The sequence below is a fragment of the Chenopodium quinoa genome, unplaced genomic scaffold (assembly GCF_001683475.1).
Source record: "Chenopodium quinoa cultivar QQ74 unplaced genomic scaffold, ASM168347v1, whole genome shotgun sequence".
In the NCBI taxonomy this organism is placed as follows: Eukaryota; Viridiplantae; Streptophyta; class Magnoliopsida; order Caryophyllales; family Amaranthaceae; genus Chenopodium; species Chenopodium quinoa.
Window position 1 is genome coordinate 429,541 of NW_018744582.1, and position 21,527 is coordinate 451,067.

The 21,527-nt window shown below is 35.5% G+C and overlaps 2 protein-coding genes across 3 annotated transcripts; one reads left to right on the forward strand and one right to left on the reverse strand.

Annotated features, from left to right (window-relative positions):
• The first annotated feature begins 8,565 nt into the window (after positions 1-8,565).
• On the forward strand, positions 8,566-12,053 carry LOC110699169 (F-box protein At5g39250-like). Its single transcript, XM_021876656.1, has 2 exons — positions 8,566-8,883; positions 11,008-12,053. Exon 2 carries the CDS (start codon positions 11,068-11,070, stop codon positions 11,812-11,814), a length of 747 nt encoding a protein of 248 aa, XP_021732348.1. The 5' UTR covers positions 8,566-8,883; positions 11,008-11,067; the 3' UTR covers positions 11,815-12,053.
• A 468-nt stretch (positions 12,054-12,521) lies between these two features.
• Positions 12,522-21,312, reverse strand: LOC110699168 (receptor-like serine/threonine-protein kinase NCRK). Of its 2 annotated transcripts, XM_021876654.1 has the most exons (12): positions 20,966-21,312; positions 19,310-19,554; positions 18,628-18,700; positions 18,124-18,199; positions 17,327-17,440; positions 16,970-17,086; positions 15,649-15,912; positions 15,292-15,527; positions 14,859-15,149; positions 14,290-14,526; positions 13,794-14,021; positions 12,522-13,225 (listed from the first exon to the last, which is right to left on the reverse strand). In XM_021876654.1, exons 4-12 carry the CDS (start codon positions 18,191-18,193, stop codon positions 12,902-12,904), a joined length of 1,881 nt encoding a protein of 626 aa, XP_021732346.1. In that variant the 5' UTR covers positions 18,194-18,199; positions 18,628-18,700; positions 19,310-19,554; positions 20,966-21,312; the 3' UTR covers positions 12,522-12,901. The 2 variants fall into 2 exon arrangements, with proteins under 2 accessions (XP_021732346.1, XP_021732347.1); XM_021876655.1 differs by lacking the exon at positions 19,310-19,554.
• Between the last annotated feature and the right edge of the window lie 215 nt (positions 21,313-21,527).

A 21,527-nucleotide genomic window follows, 5' to 3' on the forward strand; every position in this document is an offset into this window, starting at 1 on the left:
TAATACCTTACTGATAAAGTGACAAGGAAAATGATCTCCTGGGCCTCGTTGCATTTATCCCAAGCAGCGAAACTGGTTCTCATCAACACAGTCTTGGTTAGTATATCGGCTCATGTCATGAAATGTCTTAAGCTTCCCAAAGTATAGCAAACAAAATTGATTGTCTTAATCTAAGTTTTGGTGGGCGAATAATGGTAAGAAGGGTATGCATTGGGTTAAAAAGGAAGTAATCCAACTCCCGAAAAGCATGGGGGGGGGGGCTAGGCATTCGTTGCACTTCAAAACTTAACGAAGCTTTTCTCTTTAAACAAGCATCAAGGATGCATCTTAACCCCCAGATCCTCATCTCAAGAGTGCATACTAGCTTCCAACCATGTGGAATTTGCAACATCTCAAGGCCTGTTAAGAGGGTGGGAAACCCCTCTATGGGAAAGTCAGGATTACAAAAAGTGGTTGCTTCTTTCAAGGAGGGGTTTGCTTGGAAGGTTGGCAATGGGGAAAACATAAAGGTCATTAGCATGCCTTGGGTTAGGGGGATAATCCCAGTTGCAAACTCAAACCAGACACTTGGGGCATCCATGAGATGGATAGTGAGCGACTTCATAAATAGGGATAATGTCTCTTGGGATCCTGGTAAGGTTAGACAATGTTTCGATTAGAATAGTTCCAAAAATATCCTCTCTATGGAACTACCGTCAGAACCGAAGGAAGATTATTTATATTGGATTTACCACCCGTCCGGGAGATACAGTATAAAAACTAGCTATTACTTTCTCTCTAAAGACCAAATGATAAACAATTATTCCTTTTCCACAAAGGATGAAGGCTTTGCAAAACTCATTTTGAGATTGAACATCCAGCCAAAATGGAAGATCTTCCTATGAAAACTCCTTCATGATGGCATAGCGGTAAAGGTAAACCTGGATAATAGAGGCATATCAATCAATGCAATCTGTGATTTTTGTTGTTTCGATTTGGAAGACAGTCAACATCTGTTCCATTTCTATTCTCTAGCAAAGGCAGTCTGGGATAGCAGTCCCATGACCATTTGCTGTGATATTACTGGACTCCCTTCTCTTCGAAGTTGGATCCAGCACTTTATCCTGCTCTTCTATAGTGAGGATGGTAGACATAGTACACGTATCACCAAGTTTATTGCAACTCTGTGGGGTTTGTGGACGGCAAGGAATGCAAGGGTTTTTAAGGGAGTTGTTGTAACCACGGCAACAACTACAGCACTAGTTAACATAGCACTTAAGGAACATGAGGTGTTCACTGAAGGGGTAGGGGGTCTGGGCCCAAGTATGATAAAAGAAAGTACTAAGCCCACCCTGCCGCCTAGCTTCAACCATGTACACTTAGGGGTACGGAAAACCAGCTTTGCTAACTTCATTTTTCATGTTAATGGCTCTTGGGATAAGGCGTCCACGAGGGCGTGTATCGGCTGGGCTATCACTAGGCCCGACCAATCTTACATCTTCGATGAGGGAGGCAAATATGGGACGGCATCCTCGGCTTTACAATGTGAGGCTTGGGCATGCCTAGAAGCGTTAAAATGGGTTGAAACACAAGGAAAGGAGGAAGTACTCATCCTTTCCGACTCTGCGTAAGGGAATGAAATTTCGATTGCTTGGATGCTTGAGGAGATTAAGACATTGGGCATTAGATTCAAGAAATGTTCTATTATTAAGGTCAAGAGGGAACGGGTGCAACGGGCCAACGATATAGCAAAGAAGTGTCGTTGCACTCTCTCTAATTTAGTGCTTTAGTTGTGCTGTTGTTAATTTGCTATTGTCAAAAAAAAAAAAAAAAATCAACTTCTGATCTCCGTTCTTAACTTTTTTTTAATCACGTTTAGATTCTAACTCGTCTGATTTTTACAATAAAATAGTGTTTTTCGTGTGTAAAAGACGTTTTAATCTAAACACACTACCTTTGGTAGTGAACACCACCCTCACGTGGCCAAATTCAGCTTCTAAATATGGTTTTCGAGCAGTTTTTGATTTTTAACGAAGGTTTAATGTTTAAAATAAATTTTCAGATTATTAAAGTTTTAATCTTGGGTTTAAATTGTATTTATTTCATGTGTTTCAAGTCTCTAGTTCATTAAACAAAGGTTGTGGTTATTTTATGATTATAAAGTTTGGAACTTTAAAATTTTATTGCAAGAATAAATTTTCAGATTTTTGGTTATTGTTTTAGGAGTCTTTAATTACATTGAATTGAGGAATTTTTGGGTTTAAAGTCTACTAACTTTCTATATAATGTATGCAGTGATAAAGATTTCTATAATTTCAAGATTTCATGTGTAAAATAAATTTTCAGATTTTTATAAAGCTCTAAACTAGCTGTAATTTCATGAATAAGTTTGTATTTTAAGGTTTTTATGTAGGAAACTTAAAGAACTATACATAAGATTTTAATTCTAGTAAAAGGGAAGGTTTAAAAGTGTTGTTTAATTGAATTTTAAAGGTTTTAAAGTAAGTTAGTATTGCTGTAAATTATATTGCTTGGGTATTGATTGAATTATTATTGTTTGGTTTAGGAGAGGACTTTGTAGAAGGCGATTTCTAGTTCCTAAAGTGGCCAACCAACTCGTTTACTCAAGGTACGTAAAAGGATACGAAAACCTTGACTTTAAAAGCATGTTTAAGGACTTGGAAAAAATTAGAATCATGTTAGGAAAACGTGTAGATTGGTTGAAATTGTTTGGTAGTGAGTTTGATTGATGATTAATGTGATGATTGGTTTGATTTATGTATGAGAAATGCGTATCGATTTTCTTGTAAGTGTTATTTATGCAATAACTTGCAAGACGAGTTTAGAGGCAAAGGTACATGAATATATGAAATAAATAATTTTAATACTCGTTCATGTTTATTGAAATGGAATGAGTTAAGGGAGAATTAAAGTCTTATAAGACGAGGTTGATGATTTCACGTGCCTTATGCACCTAAGGTGTTTATACACCGAGGTAGTTAAGGGATTTAATTGTTTGTCACTAATAAATCAAGAATTGAATTGGAAATTTGAATTGCTTGAATGATTGATGCATGATTGGTTGTATCATTTTGCATTAGAGTCATCACCAAGCTTAAACTGGTAAATCACGTAACATGCAAGAAGGATGAGCAATAAAACTCTGGATTTGTGCACATCTAGAGTAATGACAAACAAGGGTTGGGGTACACAGGGTATTAGCTGTGCACTTTTCTAGAGATCGTCTGATCTACGAGTCTCTTGTTTTCAAATACTCTTTAAAATTATAAGGAGTTAGATGAGATCTCATATTAGCTATGGCCACGGAGTCGTGCCCGTCTGCCATTGGATGTTTATTGATGTTTCCGAAAGGAGGCATGGGGTTTTTCTTTTATTGATGTTCCAAAACGGAGCATGGGGAGACCTTAACATTATGAGAGAAATAATCACGACTTTTAATATTCAACTCTTGACAAACCGCATTAATATTATGAGAGAAATAATCACGACTTTTATCCTCACTGACTTTAACACCTTTTCATAATTGCCGCTTGTTCCGTAATTACTTCGCAAATTAGTATCAAATCATTTGCGAAGGCCAAATTAGAAATAGCAGGCCCACCAACACTAGCCCTAAACAATTTCCATGCTCCAAGACGACACTCACGATCTATAAGATGAGCTTGTCGTTCCATACATCTCACAAATATATATGGTGATAACGGGTTTTCTTGTCTAAGTCCTCGGGAGGGAGTGAAAGATTCTATCGGTTCTCCATTCCATAAGATGCTCAACTTCGCAGATTCAATAGACATCATAACCAAATCTACGATGTTTTGTGTTAATCAAAGCTCCAATAAAGACTCTCTAATTAAGGTCCATTTAAGCCTATCATAGCCTTTTTCGAAATCAATTTTAACTACCATGAACACTACTTTCCCTTGCTTTCGCCTCATAGTATAGAGTATCTCTTGGACAATGATAATATATCGGTGAGTTGCCTTCGAGGAACAAAGCTGCATTGAGTTGAAGATATGAGGTGTGGAAGCACGGGCTTAAGTCTATTCACCAAGACCTTAGTCACGATCTTATAAGAAATGTTACAAAGGCTGATGGGCCTAAACTGGCTGGCCTCTTGAGGAACTTCTGATTTGTAACACTTGGGTTAATAAGAGACCAGAACTTTTGGTAGAAAATGGGCTGGAATCCATCTGGGCCCGAGGCCTTGTACGGATCCATTCCCTTGATTGCAGCTAGGACTTCACAAGGCGTAAAAGGCCGGGTTAGAGTATCTCTTTCCTCTTGGCCCATATGAGGGAAATAATCTTTGAGCATTTGAGATTGAGCCGGCCCAATACTATCTTTAGAGAATAATTGATGCCAATTGTAAGGAGGGTAGCCCGTTGTTGGGGATCCCACTTCCTCTATGTCCATGACCCTCTAAAAGCCTAGGACTTTACACTTTTTTAAGGTGTGTTAGGATTTGAATTCCTGACTGTTTGGGAAACCTTGAATTAGAATTGATTTCATCATTACTTTTTTTTATAAGTAACCAATATAGAGTCGTCAATGAGTTTTAGGAAAACTCATAAACCTCGTTCATACCTTTCTCCCAAGTAGTGTTCAAGAGATAATTAGCATGAATCATAAGTTCACCCATGCCCAAATTGGTCTACTAAACCAGAAATGAGTTTGGGACGAGGGTACTAGAAAAACGTTCTATTTGAGAATCGCAATCCTAGCCCTAGTGCGACCTTTACTAGCTCTTCCTTTTTCACAATTTCATTACCAAATAATATATGCAACGCGATTCCTAAAAACTAAGTTAGTTGATTTTATTTACAAGCATTAATCACAAAAAGTCTACATTACAACGAATGTCGTTATTCTTTTTTAATTCAAATTCGTGAAAGAACAATGATAAACAAGATTCGCCTTGACTTAAGTGATAAAAAATCAATTAATTTATTCAATTCTAGTCTTGTTTAATGAAAGAATACTCTGTCAAATTAATTAATTAAATGTTTATTTAATGTGATCAAACAACACTAATTAATTAACTTAATTGATTTTAGACAAGAAAAGTAAAGTGATTTATCTAAGCGCTCAGGAACTACCACTTTTCCTTGCTAGATCTTCGTTTAGATTGCAAATGGACACTATCTTTTTGGGGAACCTCCACCGTAAGAACAAAAGAATTAAAAGGGTGAGTGTTTAGGACAAGAGGGTTGATTATTGCATAAGTTCACAAAGATGTTACTGCTGACTTTTAGGTTATTTTTCTATGTGTTTAAAGCTAATCTTGAATCTCTATTTATAGGGAACGGTTGATATTAGGGTTTAAGATATTTTGCCGCAGCAGGTGGCGCGCGCAACGGCTTCCGCACGCAAGTGAATGGGCAGTGCTTGTAATACCCCGTATTTTGAGCTAATATCTTTCACGAGTAATTTTCCCCTAGTAACTTATTTTCCGATAAATTATTATCTTTGATTACGAAAATAAATATACGTATATATATGTATTTTATCATATCTTGTTAGTATATTAGTATTAATTAAGAATAATTTGTATAGTATGTATGTGGTTAATTAGTGTATGATTAGTATGTTATTAGAGGTACAATGTTGTCTTATTATTTTCATTTTTGGACCAACTCTCATTTCTTGAAACCCAAGTGGTGCGTGAACTTGATGGATGGGAATTTGATAATGTGAAGATTTTAGGAGATAATTATTGGTTTGTGTCTAACCCTTGGATGTCTTAACCCCCACTTTATTGCACTAATTACCCTATTAATTTTCATTCACTTCCTATTCTTGTAAGCTGTCCAAGTTCCCTCCATTCAACTTCTTACTTCATCTATATTAGGAGTAGTATGTTTGTCAGTTTTGGCTTCCCAACTCCTCTTATTTTTCCTCACAAAACTCCATTCAAAATTCACCTATTATACTCAAGGGAAGGAGATTAAAGGGGGGAGCATTGTTCTTTGGTCTTACTTGTATAACTTCTACTTTACAATAAGGTAACTAGCATAATCCCTTGAGCAAAGAATTTCATAATTATAGGTGTAAGATTACGAGTTAGAGTGTGCTAAGTTTTACTTTGCTAATTATAATCATACACTTTACTAGTCCTATCATATATGATGTATATATGTGGTGGTTTAGGTGGTTTCGTATAATGGATTTTGCGTGGGTATGGTTTTACAGATTGGCATTATATTATAAATCTAGCAATTGTAATTATTCATGGGATTGGTGATTAATTTAGGAACTTGTTGGTCTATATACTTTAACTCATCTCACCTATTATCATGCCAAGTTGTGAGTGTATTATGTAACGTAGTCCCGATTGCTAGCCACGTATAACTAATTATTAAGCAAACTATTTAGTTGAATGCATGAAACATACTCTCTTGAATTTTGTCATTCTCCTAGAAACTAGGTAAGTAATGAACTGAAATGTTACTACCATTAGTATGATTTGTTTTCTAGTGGAACTATTTTATAATTATGGATGTTAGGAAGAGAATCTTTCTAGTATGATTAATAGTGTGATAATAACTAGTTAAATTTTAGTATTGGAGATTATTATGCCTGCATAATAGTTGATTGGACTACATTGATATGATCTTGTTAGTGATTTTATGTCAGATGGCCAAAGGAATTGAATTAATTTAGCTCTTCGTGTTAAATTAGTGGATATATTTCTCATGTACTGTGAAGTATTGATGTAGGATGATTAGCTAAACTAAACGCATGATTTTGTGATTTTATAAACTTGTATGTTGTTGAGTGAAATATAATGATCTATTATGTAACCACCTTGTTTACATCGTTAGCATGTTAAGATGTGTGGATGGGTTGACTTGGTGTGGTTTTAGATTAGTATCACTTATAAATGATTGTTATTATTTTGGTTGATGAGTATGAGTGTAAGGTGGTTTTGGGCTTCTCTATTACTTTTGGATGATTCTTTAATGAAGTATTTTATTATTAATGTTCTTAAATAATTGAGTGTAAGAAGCCATTGGGCTGCAAGATTCAATGGTTAGAACATGGCAACTACTTGGGTTGCGGGATTCAAGTAGTATCACCTAGGTTGATTGTTGTCGTCCGAAACTACTCAGGCTGCGGAATTCGAGTAGGAAAACCGAGAGTTTGGCCATTCTTAGACATAGACGGCTGCGGGATCATCTGGAGGTTCACCCTGACAAACCTTAGGATGTGGGCTGCGGGATCCACTAGCGTTCATTTCTACCTCAATTTATTTTATTTGAATAATCACTTTAAATTTTATTTCTATGATTTGAGCTATTTTAAATTATGAAGTAAAAGAGTGAAGTCTTAAATATTTATTCATGTTATTTCTCTTAGAAGGTTAAATTTGTTCTGTTGTGAATTGCCTTGTTTCTTGGTTGCATTCTAACGACGTAGTCTTTCATGTATACTATGTGATTCTATGTTTTTGGGAGGATTGCTAGTTACTCCCCACTGATTGTGGAATTTTTGTTGTTGTTACAGATGCCGAGTGACTGTAGAATTATCACCATCTGGGCTTGGTCAGTGAGGATTGGCTTTAGGACCTACCCCTTATGTTGGCTATCATAGACTCCTATGAGGACAGTGTTAGACAGACCTTCTATGTTATAGTGTATCTCTAAACTACTTTTGTTACTTTGGTTTGATTTGATGGAGGTGGTTTACTACCAATACCCCCACCCTAACCGAACCCAGTACCCCACCTTAACCCACCCAAATCCACATCTACCACCCAAACACACCCAAACCAAACCCAAATCTACAACCTTAACCAAACAACCACCCAAAAATTAACAAAAAAAAAAAACAATCAAAACCACCACTACTGCCGAAAACCTTACAACCCAAAAATTAACAAACAAAAAACAAAAAAAAAATAAATAAAAATCAAGAAAACATACCTTAACACCGAAATTGGATGTTAATTTCTCATCGAATTTGGTTTAATACGGCCAAATTCGATCATGAAACCTCTAGATCTAGAGGTTTCATAGTCGAATTTGACCTGAATAACCAAGGAGCGTAGGTTGCGTAGTGGTGGTGGTGTTGGTTGCGCAGTGGCGTGGGTTTTGTTGTAAGTGTGAGAAGGAGAAGGAGAAGGAGAAGAGAAGTGAGAAGGAGAATAGAAATGACGAGAATGGCGGAGGAGAGAGAAGGAGGGAGGAGAGATAAGGAAGGAGGGGGGAGTTCAGAGAGAAGAGGAAAAAGGAGAGGAGAGAGAAAGAGAAGAGAGGTGGTTTTCATAGAGAAGAGGAAAGAGGCGAGAGAAAAATATAATAAGGAAACTGCTACTTGAAGTAGCGGTTTTTAATCAGTACACCGCTACTTAGCGGTTTAATAATAAATCGATTTTAAAAATAATTTCCACCAAATCGGTGACGTGGACGATAGATTGGGAATAAAAAAAAAAAAAAAAAATTGGCTGTATTTTGGAAATTAGAGAATTTTCCAACATTATTTAGGAAAAGCACTCTTTTTTTTTTTGATAAATAGGAAAAGCACTCTTATGTCTCTTTTAGTTTCTTTTTTTTTAAAAAAAAAAAACATCTCTATTAGTTTTCTTAAAATACATGTCATTACATTAGATAATGTTGCAAAGGAAAAATATAGGGAGTGTAGTGAATAACTAATTATTTTGAAATTTGAACCCTCTCGCCCAAATTTGGCCATTTATCGATCAACGGCCAAAAACTCTCCTGCAAATTAAACAAAGACCCGAGTATATAATTCAGAGGCAATTTCTATAAACCCTAATTTCCAATTTGGGCTGCGAACTTGATTTCCTGGGTACTGTTATGCGATTTCAATCCGAGGAACCCGTTAACTCGTAGCGGCAATTAGCAATTCTGCTCTTAGATTGTGGTATGTAAATTTTTGCTTTTAATTTGTTCAGCATTTCCCAGATTTCTGATTTTGCAAATGAAATAAGAATTATATTGTATTCTATGATTAATAGTCAATATGATTGTGATTCTATTTGATTTCCATAAGAAATCAAGCTTGTAGGGGAGTTCATATCTGATTTAACCCGAATTGTAATTTGATTTTTGAATTTGGATTGCGACTGAGAATTGTAGTTACCTTATATATTAGTAACCAATTCTTATTGATGTTTACGAAGTATATCATGATCAAAGAATTGGAACTTATTAAATGCTTGAACAGCAATTGGAAAATTCATATGATTATTTGTTGTGTTTGGGAATTTTACTTTATTGTTCCATTAATTTTCGGTTTCTTTGTCCAACCAAACTATTTAGAGGTATATGGTTTGTATATCTTAGCTTGGGATATTGAAGTTCCTCATTAGATTGGCAACTTCTCGATTTATACATGTGAATGTGAGTGTTTCCGTGGTAAATGCAAAGCTTATCGAATTTCACCAAGCTGTGGCTTTGCGGTTGGATGCAGCAATTGAATAAATCATGTTAAGAATAGCTGTATCAGAAAGAAATGAATTACTGGACAGAAGTGAAAGGGAAAAGAAATTGTGTTATCTCAATTGAATGTATGTTTTTGTAACTAAGGCTTACAGGCTTAGATGGTTTAAATACATGAAGAAGTCCCTTTTGAGAGGAAGTGTGAAAATAATCGTACTGCATTATTCCGAAAAATAGGCAAACCTATGAAGTTAGCACACCTACCACCCTACTGGTTATTAAGGTAATCGCCCCTGATTGTTGTTCTTAGTACTGTATTTTCCATGTTGCAGATCTGTAAACAAGACTTTCTTTCAAATGTGTCTAGGCATTTAGTGGTATTACTAAGAATACTAACCCATTCAGATGACATATACTCCGTAGAAACATTTCTTTGATTGCCCAACTCTGCCTTACCAGCTATGTTACAAACGATAACATTGATCCTTGAGGAGTTTAGATTTATAATATTGACAGCTTTAGCTCTAAACATAGAGATTGTTTCTGAGGGATAAGTGCTTTGAAACATTTAGATTAAAATTAGTATAGCATACGCAAGCACTATATATTGTGGCTAAACAAATTTAGTATATAGTATTAGTGTGACAGTGGTAAAAATTGTGCTATATCAATCTTGATATCATGGTGGATTGGGTATGGGATTGCAACTCTCTACCTAGTTTTAAATTTATGACAAAAACGTACCACTTTCATTTATAATTTACTTTTTTCTGGTTTGCGGAAGATTGGTGAATTAAATAAATCTAATGGAAAGTTGCAAACATATGCAACTCTTTATTCTATTTGGTTTGTTAGAAACATTATTCAACAGGGACAGCAGGATTGTTCCAAAATTCATTTTACTTTTGTGAATGTTACTTCGTAGTACTCCGTATTATAGATGAGAGTAGAACCATTTATCACCTCATGTTATCACAAGATTCTTTGATATAGTTCCTTTTTTTGGAAGCTGGTAAAGGGCCTAATTGAGTGGATTGTTCCAAAATTCATTTAACTTTTGTGAATGTTACGTCGTAGTACTCCGTATTATAGATGAGAGTAGAACCATTTATTACCTCATGTTATCACAAGATTCTTTGATATAGTTCCTTTTTTCGGAAGCTGGTAAAGGGCCCTAATTGAGTACTGTATGTCCTACTATTCCCACTTTTACCTGTACTTCTAAATACACAGCATGCTTTAAAGTTTACACAAAGTTGATATGATATTGTGGAAGGATTTCAAGCTAGAAGAAGTATTGAGTATGAGATACATCTCTCTAAGTTCATGAAATTTCACTTTGCTATAAAATGATTTACAAAGTATTAATTTATATATGATTCTAAAGGTCGTCCGGTGTTTCTTGCCTTTGATTCTTTTGTTTGAAATTCATCAAGCATTTGTTGGATTAATAACCATGTTGTTTTAGTGCCAGCTAATATATCTCCCTGGTTATATCTTGGATTTGGTCATTAAATTTTCTGCTATGCAGTCGCTGGCTGGTTTATGATGCTGAAAATGTTGACTAACCGCTATATACCAAAATCTGGTGTTTTGCATTGTTCAGCTTGGAGCTGACTTCTGCTACAACCCTCCAGTGCCTTCTAATCATTGATCACTTGACAAGATGACATGCGTTATTTTAAAGGCAGTCTTTCCTCTACTTGATGGTGTAGACCTTGCTTCTTGTATGTTAGTTTGCAAGCAGTGGAGAGACATTGCGCAAGATGATTATCTTTGGAAATGTTTATGTGCTAATAGATGGCCTTCTCTATGTAAAAGACCTTCACCATCAACAGTTACGTACTATAAACTCTATGGGACCTTTTACAAGCGCCGGCGCCACCAGGCTCTTCCTCCTTCAAGATTGTCATTCAATGACTTGGACTTCTACATTGACATTTGGGCCGAAGGCCAGTCAATATTTTCAGAAGCCGTCTCAGGCCTAGTTTTGCATGGAGGCATAAAAACTCTGCCTACTGGAATTTCTAGCATCCTTAGGTGCCGTCTAGAAGGCCCCGATTACAAGATGATGTTGCCTGTGGAACCCAGGTTTTCTGTGCCTTTGGGGCGGAAAGTGAGTGTCTCCGTGTTGGTTGGACGTAGGGATTCCAGCAAATTTGCTTGTATAATTAATAAAGCAATGTTTGATGATATTAATTGGACATCTTTTCGGGCCCTTGCATTTGATTATCTTGACTTTTCCCCTATACACCCCTTCATATCTGGTATTCGAGCATGGATTTCGTTGTTATTTGCTGATGCTGAGAATGATACGGTGGCAAATGTTTTTGGCATTGAAATGGACTTTTGTGATGCTGCAAATAATGAGACTGAAGTTCTTTGGTTACTCGACATGCTAGATTGGAAGTGATTGATGTCAGTTCCTACTTTACCTGTGTAATGGTATAAAATAAATACATCAATCTCTGTAGAGTGTTTGTTTCTAGCTGTTTCACTTTTAGCTTAAATGTCTTCATCCGTAGTTGTGCAGTTATCATCGAGCTTTCAGGCTAGCTGTCTTGTCTGTGCCTTTTTTCATTGTAAAGTTTCTTGAACTCGATACGAAGATTCTTTTGGATTGAATAAATATTTCATCTTATTCTTTGTTCAGTTAATGTTGATTTGATTTGAACTTAAATCGCGACAGGTAGCTAACTAGCATTGTATTGTAGCTCTTGCAAAATGGAGATGGGCATATTTTGCTTCTCGGGAGCATGGTGCACGCTGTAGTGCTGGGTGAGACTCATCTGATTTTAAATGTCATTTCTCAGCAAGAGTTAAATACTAATGCATTTAAATTCAGATGAGTCCATTATGTTTTATGCAATATGATTTTTAAATTATTAATGTTGCAAATAATAGTCCAGGTAAGACTACAGATTATGTTCAACAGTTCAAGGCTTGGTGGGAAAGACTTAATGTGCTTTCCAAGCACCAAGGACGCCTGCAAAGTTAAGGTCGCCTCTGGTGTAGTTCCCGTTCACTCAGCAACTACATGTTCACTACAGCTTTCACTGGCAGAGTGATGCGTGCTCTGCTGGATACTGCTGATCGACTGAACACTATTGATGTTGATGATTCAGAAAAACTTAATATGATCAATTAACAACATAAGGATGAGATTCTTTCTATTTACAAGATGAATTTGTATTGGGTGCCTATATATAATATTGTGAGGTCCCAACGGCAATCAGGATTCAGGAAGTAACCAGCAACAAATTTGTATTTTGACTTTTTCATATTTTTGACTTACAGAAAACACAGAAACCAAAAAAAAGAACATAAACAAAAAGATCAAAATCTTATCTGCTTGCTTTACAATTTTTAGTAACAATTCTTCGGTAATTTCCTGTTTCGCATGTCAAATTACCATCCAGATCTAAACCTAAGATGGCTCTTCATCATCAATTCATCATAGATTGCACGCATGCACTTGTTGGCTTGTTGCTGGTCGAAGATCACTGATCGTTTCCTACAGAGAATGATTCTAGTCGAGGCTCTGTCAGATCCACAATCTCATCATCATCGACATTGGTACTATGACTCCCACTTGATGTCAAATATAGCAGACTATTGACATACTGAACTGAAGATAGATTTACTGATTTCGCAACACTATCAGCCAAGAGGTTGCGGTCAATGTCAGATGATAATGAACATCGAGATGACCATCGACTTGGACACATTTGTTTGAGCTCCTCAGAGTCTACAAGAACCTCAACTTGACTGGTAGACTTTTCCATGCATGGTTGTTCACTTTTCATGCTGTTAGAGGACAAGTTCTACAAAAGAAGAGATAAGCAACTTTAAGCAACTGAGAATGTGTATTACCAAAGCAATGAAATAAAAACTTGAAATATGTATTAAAATAAAATTTGATCTTTAAACTACCAACTTTGAAGAATAAAGTTGTGAATTAAGCAAGTCATTACAAGTGGAAAAGTGGATATAGATCTGCTATTTCTCCAAAGATTTGTAAATGCGACAGAGTTAGCTTAATTTTCAGTGAAAAAACACAAAGGAATTTGGTTGATCAACCTGTAGCAATCTGCATCTTTTTTTGGGGGGAACTGTAAAGAGAATCATACAGGTCAATTGGTGTAAACGAGATTTGATGTCACCAACTAAGCTAGTTGGCATCCATTACAATCTACAACATAATTAGGACTAAAGCCTGAAAGGATCTAAAGAACTGGTTGTAGCCCTTCATTGGTAATTGGGTATCTTGTGGGTAGGAAAGGGAAACTGGAAAGATAGTTAAGAAATGACTTATATGAATCTGGACCATCAACTTGCTAACACATTTCATTTGGATCTCTTGAAACACAAAGGATGTTCAAGAGTCTCTACCTGGAACAGGTTTGTGGGAAACCTTCTTCGCCGTGACACATTTGGAACAAGTGTTGAGAGGACCTGAACAACTTCACTCATGCCCGGTCGGCATTCAGGATCCAAAAGCAAGCACTCCTTTGCTAAATAGGCCATTATTTGCATCTCTTCTTCAGGAAAATTACCCTTTAGATTTGGGTCAGGCAATTCTGATATTACACGCCTGCTATCTTGTAGTCGAGGAGCAGCCTAAAGCAAGAGCAACCGCAGAGGCATTACTCACAAATTAGATTTCAGACATTGCATTTTTCAGCTTTTGAACTTTTCAATTTGGTACAAGTGCCAACTAGCAAGAAAGGGGAAATTAGACCTTAATCTTATAACATTAATTCTTTGCAAGAACAAAATAAGATTTCAACTGAATCACTAAATTAAAACTTAAGAAGGCAAATCAAAGGTCAATTCACATTCACCATTATCTAGCCATAAATGCAGGAATGAAGAGAAGATTACATACCCATATGACTAGGCTTTCATCTCCTTTATCAGATACGTTGAATATTGGAGTTCGGCCAGTTATCAACTCAAGAAGAACAACTCCAAAACTGAATACATCTGATTTCAATGTACCTTTTCCAACAATTGCATATTCTGGTGCAAAGTAGCCAAAGGTTCCTTGTATTCTTTCAGGAGAAGAAGAACAACTGAGGAAACCATCCGTGCTTAAGCATTTTGCCATACCAAGATCAGTCACCTGCATATATAAAATTAGCATGTTTGTCACATACTAGCATCACAAGGTTCTGAAAACTTGGACTTTTGTTCATTGCTTCATCAATAACTACAAAAGTCATCCGAAGATTAAAAATCCAAAAACTACTCTAATGTCTAATCAATTGGTTGTCTGGTATAAAATCATCCTCTTTGTTTTCTTTTTTTTAGCCAAGTCATCTAAGACTAAAGATATTTTTTGACAAAACCCTTATGAAGAAAGAACTGCCACGAAATCGCTAATAGTTGAATTCTCTACACAATTTTACATTACTGGTGCATGTAAAAATGAAATAACACTGGTATGATTCTTACTTTTGCTTTCCAATTTTCATCCAGAAGAATATTAGTGGACTTGACATCTCTATGCAAAATTCTTGGAGCAGCTGCATCATGAAGATACTCCAGTCCTCTGGCAGCTCCTAGGGCAATTGCAACACGGGTATCCCAATCCAAATGCTTTTGTCCATCCAGACAATCTCTGAGGTTACCATTTGGCAAATTCTCAAAAATGAGTAGCCTCTCAACCTGTTTGCCCAAGGATATAGAGCAATAACCTAGTAAAGGCACAATATGGCAATGGTGCAGTCTTGATATAATCTCAACCTGCAAAAGTATATTCTAATTAGACGATTCCAAGACCAGCACAAGCAGTCCAATATGTGTCCAAAATTGCTTTTTTTTTTGTGTTAGCCTTCCCCCATTGGACCAGGCATTCAGAAGACTGCAAAATCAGGTATGCTTATACCTCCTTAAAGAATTCAAAATCAGAATCTAGTCCCTTAGAAGCTTTAAATCGTTTCACAGCTATAGTTCTACCATCTTTAAGATGACCACGATATACATAGCTGCATCCCCCAACTCCAATCAAATTATCATGAGAAAATTTGTTTGTTGCATGTTCCAACTCTGAATATGTAAAATGGGTGACTGTGCCATGAATTATTTTCATTTTTCTTCTGAATAAAAGGGAACCAATGCAACCTGTGAAAAAGAGCACAAAACAAAGTGATCACGATTTATATAAAGTTTAAGGGCAATTGCTAAAACTAATTTCCCACAAATTTGAAATTGCTTGAGAATATTTTGTTCCAAACCAGTTTACCTGTAAATGGACTTTCCATAAGACCCACATTGCTTCTGGCTGGAGACTGGGAAGGAAACTTCTGTTTTATCAGGTCAGTAGTGCTTTCGAGGCTAGATCCTCTGTCAGACAAGGTATTTTGTTGTTCACACTTGTCTCTTGGGTAAAAAAACCAGGTGAGGGATACAATTAATGCAAGTGTAATGAGCACCAAGCATACAAAGAGAATAATTACTACTCGGTTAGACACGTGTTTGCTCGGAGCCTGAGAAGCTGTAAAAGATCCTGTTAAAATAAGGAAAAAGAATAAATTTAGAACAAGAAAGAATTAACCTTTTTCTAGCGACCTGGGCATTAGCCATCACATTAAGCATAAAAGTAAACATGATACAGGCTAGCTTAGAAACACATGTGTCAAGTTGAAAATTCAATCATTCAAAAAAAAGAAACAAAAAAAAAAATCTCATTCTTGCTTTTTAAACATGCATAAAGCATCTCTAATTCATATACGCGCTCATCTTAATGCTAGGTCAACCACTTCTTGATATATGTACTTTGATATTTAGAATTGGCACTGTCATTATATCACCAGACAAAAAATAAACACATGCACACTGCTTTCCAACAAACTCCAAAAGATGCTACACCCAATACCATCAAAGTAAATAAAATCATGAAAAAGGTAGAATAGTCTGAAAATTATCACCAACTGAGCTCATAGACGTGAGGCAAGGTCAGTTATACAACAAGGGTAATCAGAAGTTTAGAAATTAAACTCAATTTTGTAGCTTCCAGTCATCTAGAAATTCACCCATCTTTTTAAAGGTGAGAGGATATAGTATTACATAAAGCCAAATTAGTTATGCTTGCAGGGATTACCTTCATGTAAGATCTTTCTCCCTGTAATTATGAATACATGTGTAGGTTGTTGCAGATGATGGAAACAATCAATCAATCAATCAAAGCTTAATCCCATAAGTGGGGTCGGCAGATGATGGAAACAACGAGGGGGAAAAAAATAGTGACCTCAAAACAAAGCTAAAAAGACTCAGTGGTGTACCATATATGATTTTGTATTATAATGACCTTGATTATATACTCTATAAAGTGGCTTTTGCTTCTTTCACCAACTAGAGAGTGGAATCTTAATGCAGTGGGTTATATCTTTTGTTGGTTCAGTGATTGGGCAGATTCTTGATCATTTTTTTAGTATCCAAGCCATGCTACAAGAGCTTGAAATTTCGATGTATTATTGTTACATTTGATAAGCTTACAACATATACAGTCCAAATAACAAGCTGATGTAGCTTCTTAAAATAAATTCAAAAGGTTAGAGAATTACCAGAGGTGCAATCACATCCTGTAAAGCAGTTACTGTTCTGACCATCTGCTGCCAAAGTAGGCAATCCACCACTATTACAGACACAAGTCCAAGTGTTTTCAGTTGATCCAAAATTCACTACACCAAGAAGAAATACAAAAATAAAAAATACAAGGATGAGCAATTGATCTAATAATTCATGAGTACTAACAGAAATTCAAGAACCTAGTGGCTAAGGAAACAAAAGTTTATAGACAACAAAAATATAAACTTTGTATACAATAATATATTCTTTTAAAAATATCTTTTGTGGAATGTTGGTTTATCTTCTCTCCATCTAACATATACAACCAGCAATAGCATAAGGTGGTAACTTACCAGGAAGGCAATCACACGATGTGGAGCAATTAGCTGCATTAATGGACTTTTGGGTTTCTTGATAAGCAGAACATGTGCAGGTCCACCTAGTTCCAGATGAATTTGACACCTGTTCTGCACCCAGATAGAAAAGATAAATCAGGTTCGCTTCATATGCTCATATTCTGAACCTGGTTCACCCTTACCGGCAAGTTTGATCGAAACCAGCCAGAACAACAGCTGGACCAGATGGGACTCATGGAAGACTCTAAACAGTACAAAAAAGAGATCAATTCAGTAAATTTTAAGAAATTGCCTCAGGCATATGGGCATAAACAACACTATGAAGCCCCTTATCTATGTGCTTAAAAATGACTAGGCCATGCAACACCCACAAGGCCACAATCCTATTGCATATGCCAATTGGTAAAATAACCAGATATTTTACTCATCAAAAAGGATGGATTATTTTGACATATCAAACAAATAGGCGGCACATTTCAATTATGACCCACCACCCTCAAAAAAAGGGCCAATAATGCGATCAGAATAATTAATCATTACGTAACATATAAGTACATATACTCGTAGGTCTTAGATGTACAAGTATATTTGGGTTCAGTGAGGTAAGAAGATTGAGTCAGGGACTGCTCATATATTACCATTAAAAAGCACAGCAGAAATATTTCAGAACATCAAGTTCAAATATAATATCAAATGCCCCGAAGTTGCATACCATAGTTAAATGACATTGTAAGAAAAGAAAAATCTCATTGATAACAGATAAACTCAAGACTGTTTAGTTTCAAGGTACTCACCACATGTTGTCTGCTGAATGCAGATTAAGAACAAAACAGATGTAATAGCGACTTGCAGCTGGATCTTCATTGATTCCTATAATATAGTTGAACATCAGAAGAAGAAAAAAGAAATCATCAAACAGACATGTTAAATGTACATTACAATGTAACTTTAATAGTAACAGTAGCAATGTCCCTATCAGACAGCAAACAAGCAAAGCATCAAACATAACAGAAGATGTGCTTTGCTTTTTATCAAGTTTCTGAGACAATAAAAACAAAATAGTAGATTAGCAAATGAAGAATGTAAGAGTGAGACCATCCTCTATACAGTTTCAAATTAAAAAAAACATGGTTACTAACGAAAGAAAGGCATCTTTAATATGCAATAACTTACATGTAGAAAATACAAATTGAACATGAACAGAACATAAAAAGGTTCAGTATGATTCGCTCTAAACAATGAGAACCCATAAACACCCATTTATATGCTTAAATCGAAGAGGGAGGCCTTGTGCATACCTTCACATACAGTATGGCTGGAATTTCATGTCCATAATTTGAATATCAAATCCTCCAACTACCGAATCTGTCACTGAAATGTTATAGGAATCAGCTATATGATTGAGTACAAAATAATCAGCCAAAAGGATGGCCCAATGGAGGAGCTTGATTCACAACTACAATGCTTTCATCTTAGCCAATAAGATTGATCAAATTCATTATACTCAGCCAAATTAATTCCTTCTAACCTTTGTTTCATATTCCTATCAGATTCATAGGTGCAAGTAAAAAAATAAAAAATAAAAAATCTGAAGTCCTCCTAAGTGTATAAACATATGGTCAAACAAAATTCAGGTTTGGCCAACAATCCCTCTAGAAACTCATTTTTTTTCAAGGAATTGCCATCCACAAAAAGAAACTTTTCACTATTTAGAAGATTCTCAAAAATACGCTATACACTTATACACTTAAATCTCCAATACCGATAAATTTCTTCCAAAAAAATGCAGTACAAATTTAAGTACTTCTATTAATCTATAGCATATGGCCAACTATCTGACCTATCTCAATTGGTTTAATACCAAGATATCTGGAACAGATAAAGAATCAAAGCAAGATTGAATAATTCTCTGCACATTCTAATACTCGTCCATTCAGGAACAAGCATATGAAAGAAACTGGCCGACATTGTCCACAGTACCTGAATATATAACCTTCAGAGACTTCTTTATACTTTTGTGCAAGCTATTTTTGAATACAGAATTGTAACTAGTCGTCTAGCAGCAATGTATCACTATCTTCAGACAACAAAATTCCCATATAACACTAAATGAAACCCATTTGTAGTTGACTCCTACTGAGATTTAGTATGAAGGAGCTCGGGACAGAACAAGCCAATTTGGTCTTCCACAACAAAGCAATAGAGATGGAACTTCCACGAAACGACTGTTAGCAGATTACAAGGTGCATGTTAAAACTCAAAACCCGAATCAACAATGGGGTTACCAGAAAACAGAAGCAGAAGACATAGCCAAACTAAGGCAAAGCATATATGTAGAAGAAAAATAAACAACGTGGATTAACAATAATAAAACCAAACCAATCATTCCAGATATTGCCAAAGCTAATCTTTTACACAGTAGAAAGCGACCACTCAACCATTCCAAGAAAATCAATTATAAATAATTAATTAATATTAAATTTATGTTATTATTGTGCTCCCCATGATTTGAGCTAACTCTCCAAAACTCCTGTAAAGCATATACAGTAATATATGCTTAAATTGTGTACCCACATCAAACAGATCGTCAACTTTCATTAATTAATTTTTCATGCAGTATTTAAATTCAGAAAATGTTATGCATTGATTAAGAAACTAATATTATAAAAACCATTAAGTATTGAATTAATATCTTTTTTTAGGGAAATTGAATTAATATTGTTAACAATGGATGCGTAATTTTGTCTTAAAAATCTCTAAATTAAAATTATATGGACTCTTTAAGATGTCAAGATCATACACGGGCCCTCGATCTTAACCACTAGGCTAGCATTACACATACTCTGAGAGTCAAAACAGATGCGTGATTTCACGATTTGTTATAGATTCCAAACTTAATAAGGGTTATGTTTAGCAAAACCCTTACGATTTTGCGAATCGAAAGAGAGAGAAAAATGGTGCACGGTTGTTGATCATTTGCTTTGAAGAATAAAAGTAGTACTGCTTGGCTTTGAAGTTCAAAGACAAAATCTACAGGCGCTAAAGTCATGAAACATAGACGTGTGTATGATAATGATTCCTCAACATCTTATACAATAAAATTAATAGTTAATGATCTTATTTAATCAAATCACCATTTTGAACTGTTCCACCAGCTCAGTGTCTGAATTACCGACACTAAATATACAAATTTTAAATTTTAAGTAACATAAAAATATTATTTAAAAAAAAAAAAAAGTACTGCATTTTCAAGGCGTACTCCAAATCTTTACAATTAAGTCAACGAAATCTGGAATTCATATAGTACTTCGAACGAGATACAATAATATAAGTACCATATGAGCTACTTAAAATTACAGTACTACTTTTCCACTATTCTATTCAAAATTTTGTTATGTTTTTATTACGATCACAATCTCATTATACACTAATATACGGAGTATACTACTTCACTATTCTATTGAATATGTATCATATTATAGGAGTTATCTATATAGATATAAATTTGTAACTGTATAATGTAAATAAATTACATTCAATAGTTCGAATTTTGTAAATAACCAAAAAAAAAAAAAAAAAAAAAAAAAAAGAAAGAAAAGAAAAAAGAAAAGTTGAAATCGAAAAGTTAAAGAATACCTGAGCAACTGAGCTAGTAGTTCTTCAATTCTGATATTAAAGCACACTTAGCGGATCAAAGTAATAATGAAAGTTGAGCTTAGTATGAACGCCATTAAAATGAGCTGAAAGCTTGAGTAGGAGGAGAGAGAAACAGCGAATTTTTACTCTATACTAGAATTGTTGTTTGTGTGTTAATAGAATTGCAGAAAATGGTACGAGCCTCCAAGTGTGTGAGTGAGGGTGAGGTGGGAAGAGTGCAAAAGTGGTGAAAAATGATACGGCGTTAAAGATAGGACACACACTACGTTGCTAGCCAACGGTTCACTCGAGGGGTCCTACTCGTCATCGTTCCTGGATTTGCATTGAAAACTGAATTAAATGCAATTGTTTTCGCGATTTTCAGGGTATCAGTCCACGCTTTTATTTGCTACCAGAATTTATGACACATGTGACATTCTTGTGATTCTTAGATGGATACCCCGATGCGCTCGTGTTAAAGATGGCACCGACTCAGGCTAGACCATGGTTGCTAGCTACTGACATGAGATGTGCGCGTGTTTGAGGTCCGAGTTTGAAAATT

Coding starts and splice junctions, on each gene's coding strand:
- LOC110699169 (XM_021876656.1), top strand. CDS start 11,068: ATGACATGCGTTATTTTAAAGGCAGTCTTTCCTCTACTTGATGGTGTA.
- LOC110699168 (XM_021876655.1), bottom strand. CDS start 18,193: ATGAAGATCCAGCTGCAAGTCGCTATTACATCTGTTTTGTTCTTAATC. Junction 17,441..18,123: donor CATTCAGCAGACAACATGTG/GTGAGTACCTTG, acceptor ATCTGGGTGCAG/AACAGGTGTCAAATTCATCT. Junction 13,226..13,793: donor TTCCCACAAACCTGTTCCAG/GTAGAGACTCTT, acceptor CTTCTTTTGTAG/AACTTGTCCTCTAACAGCAT.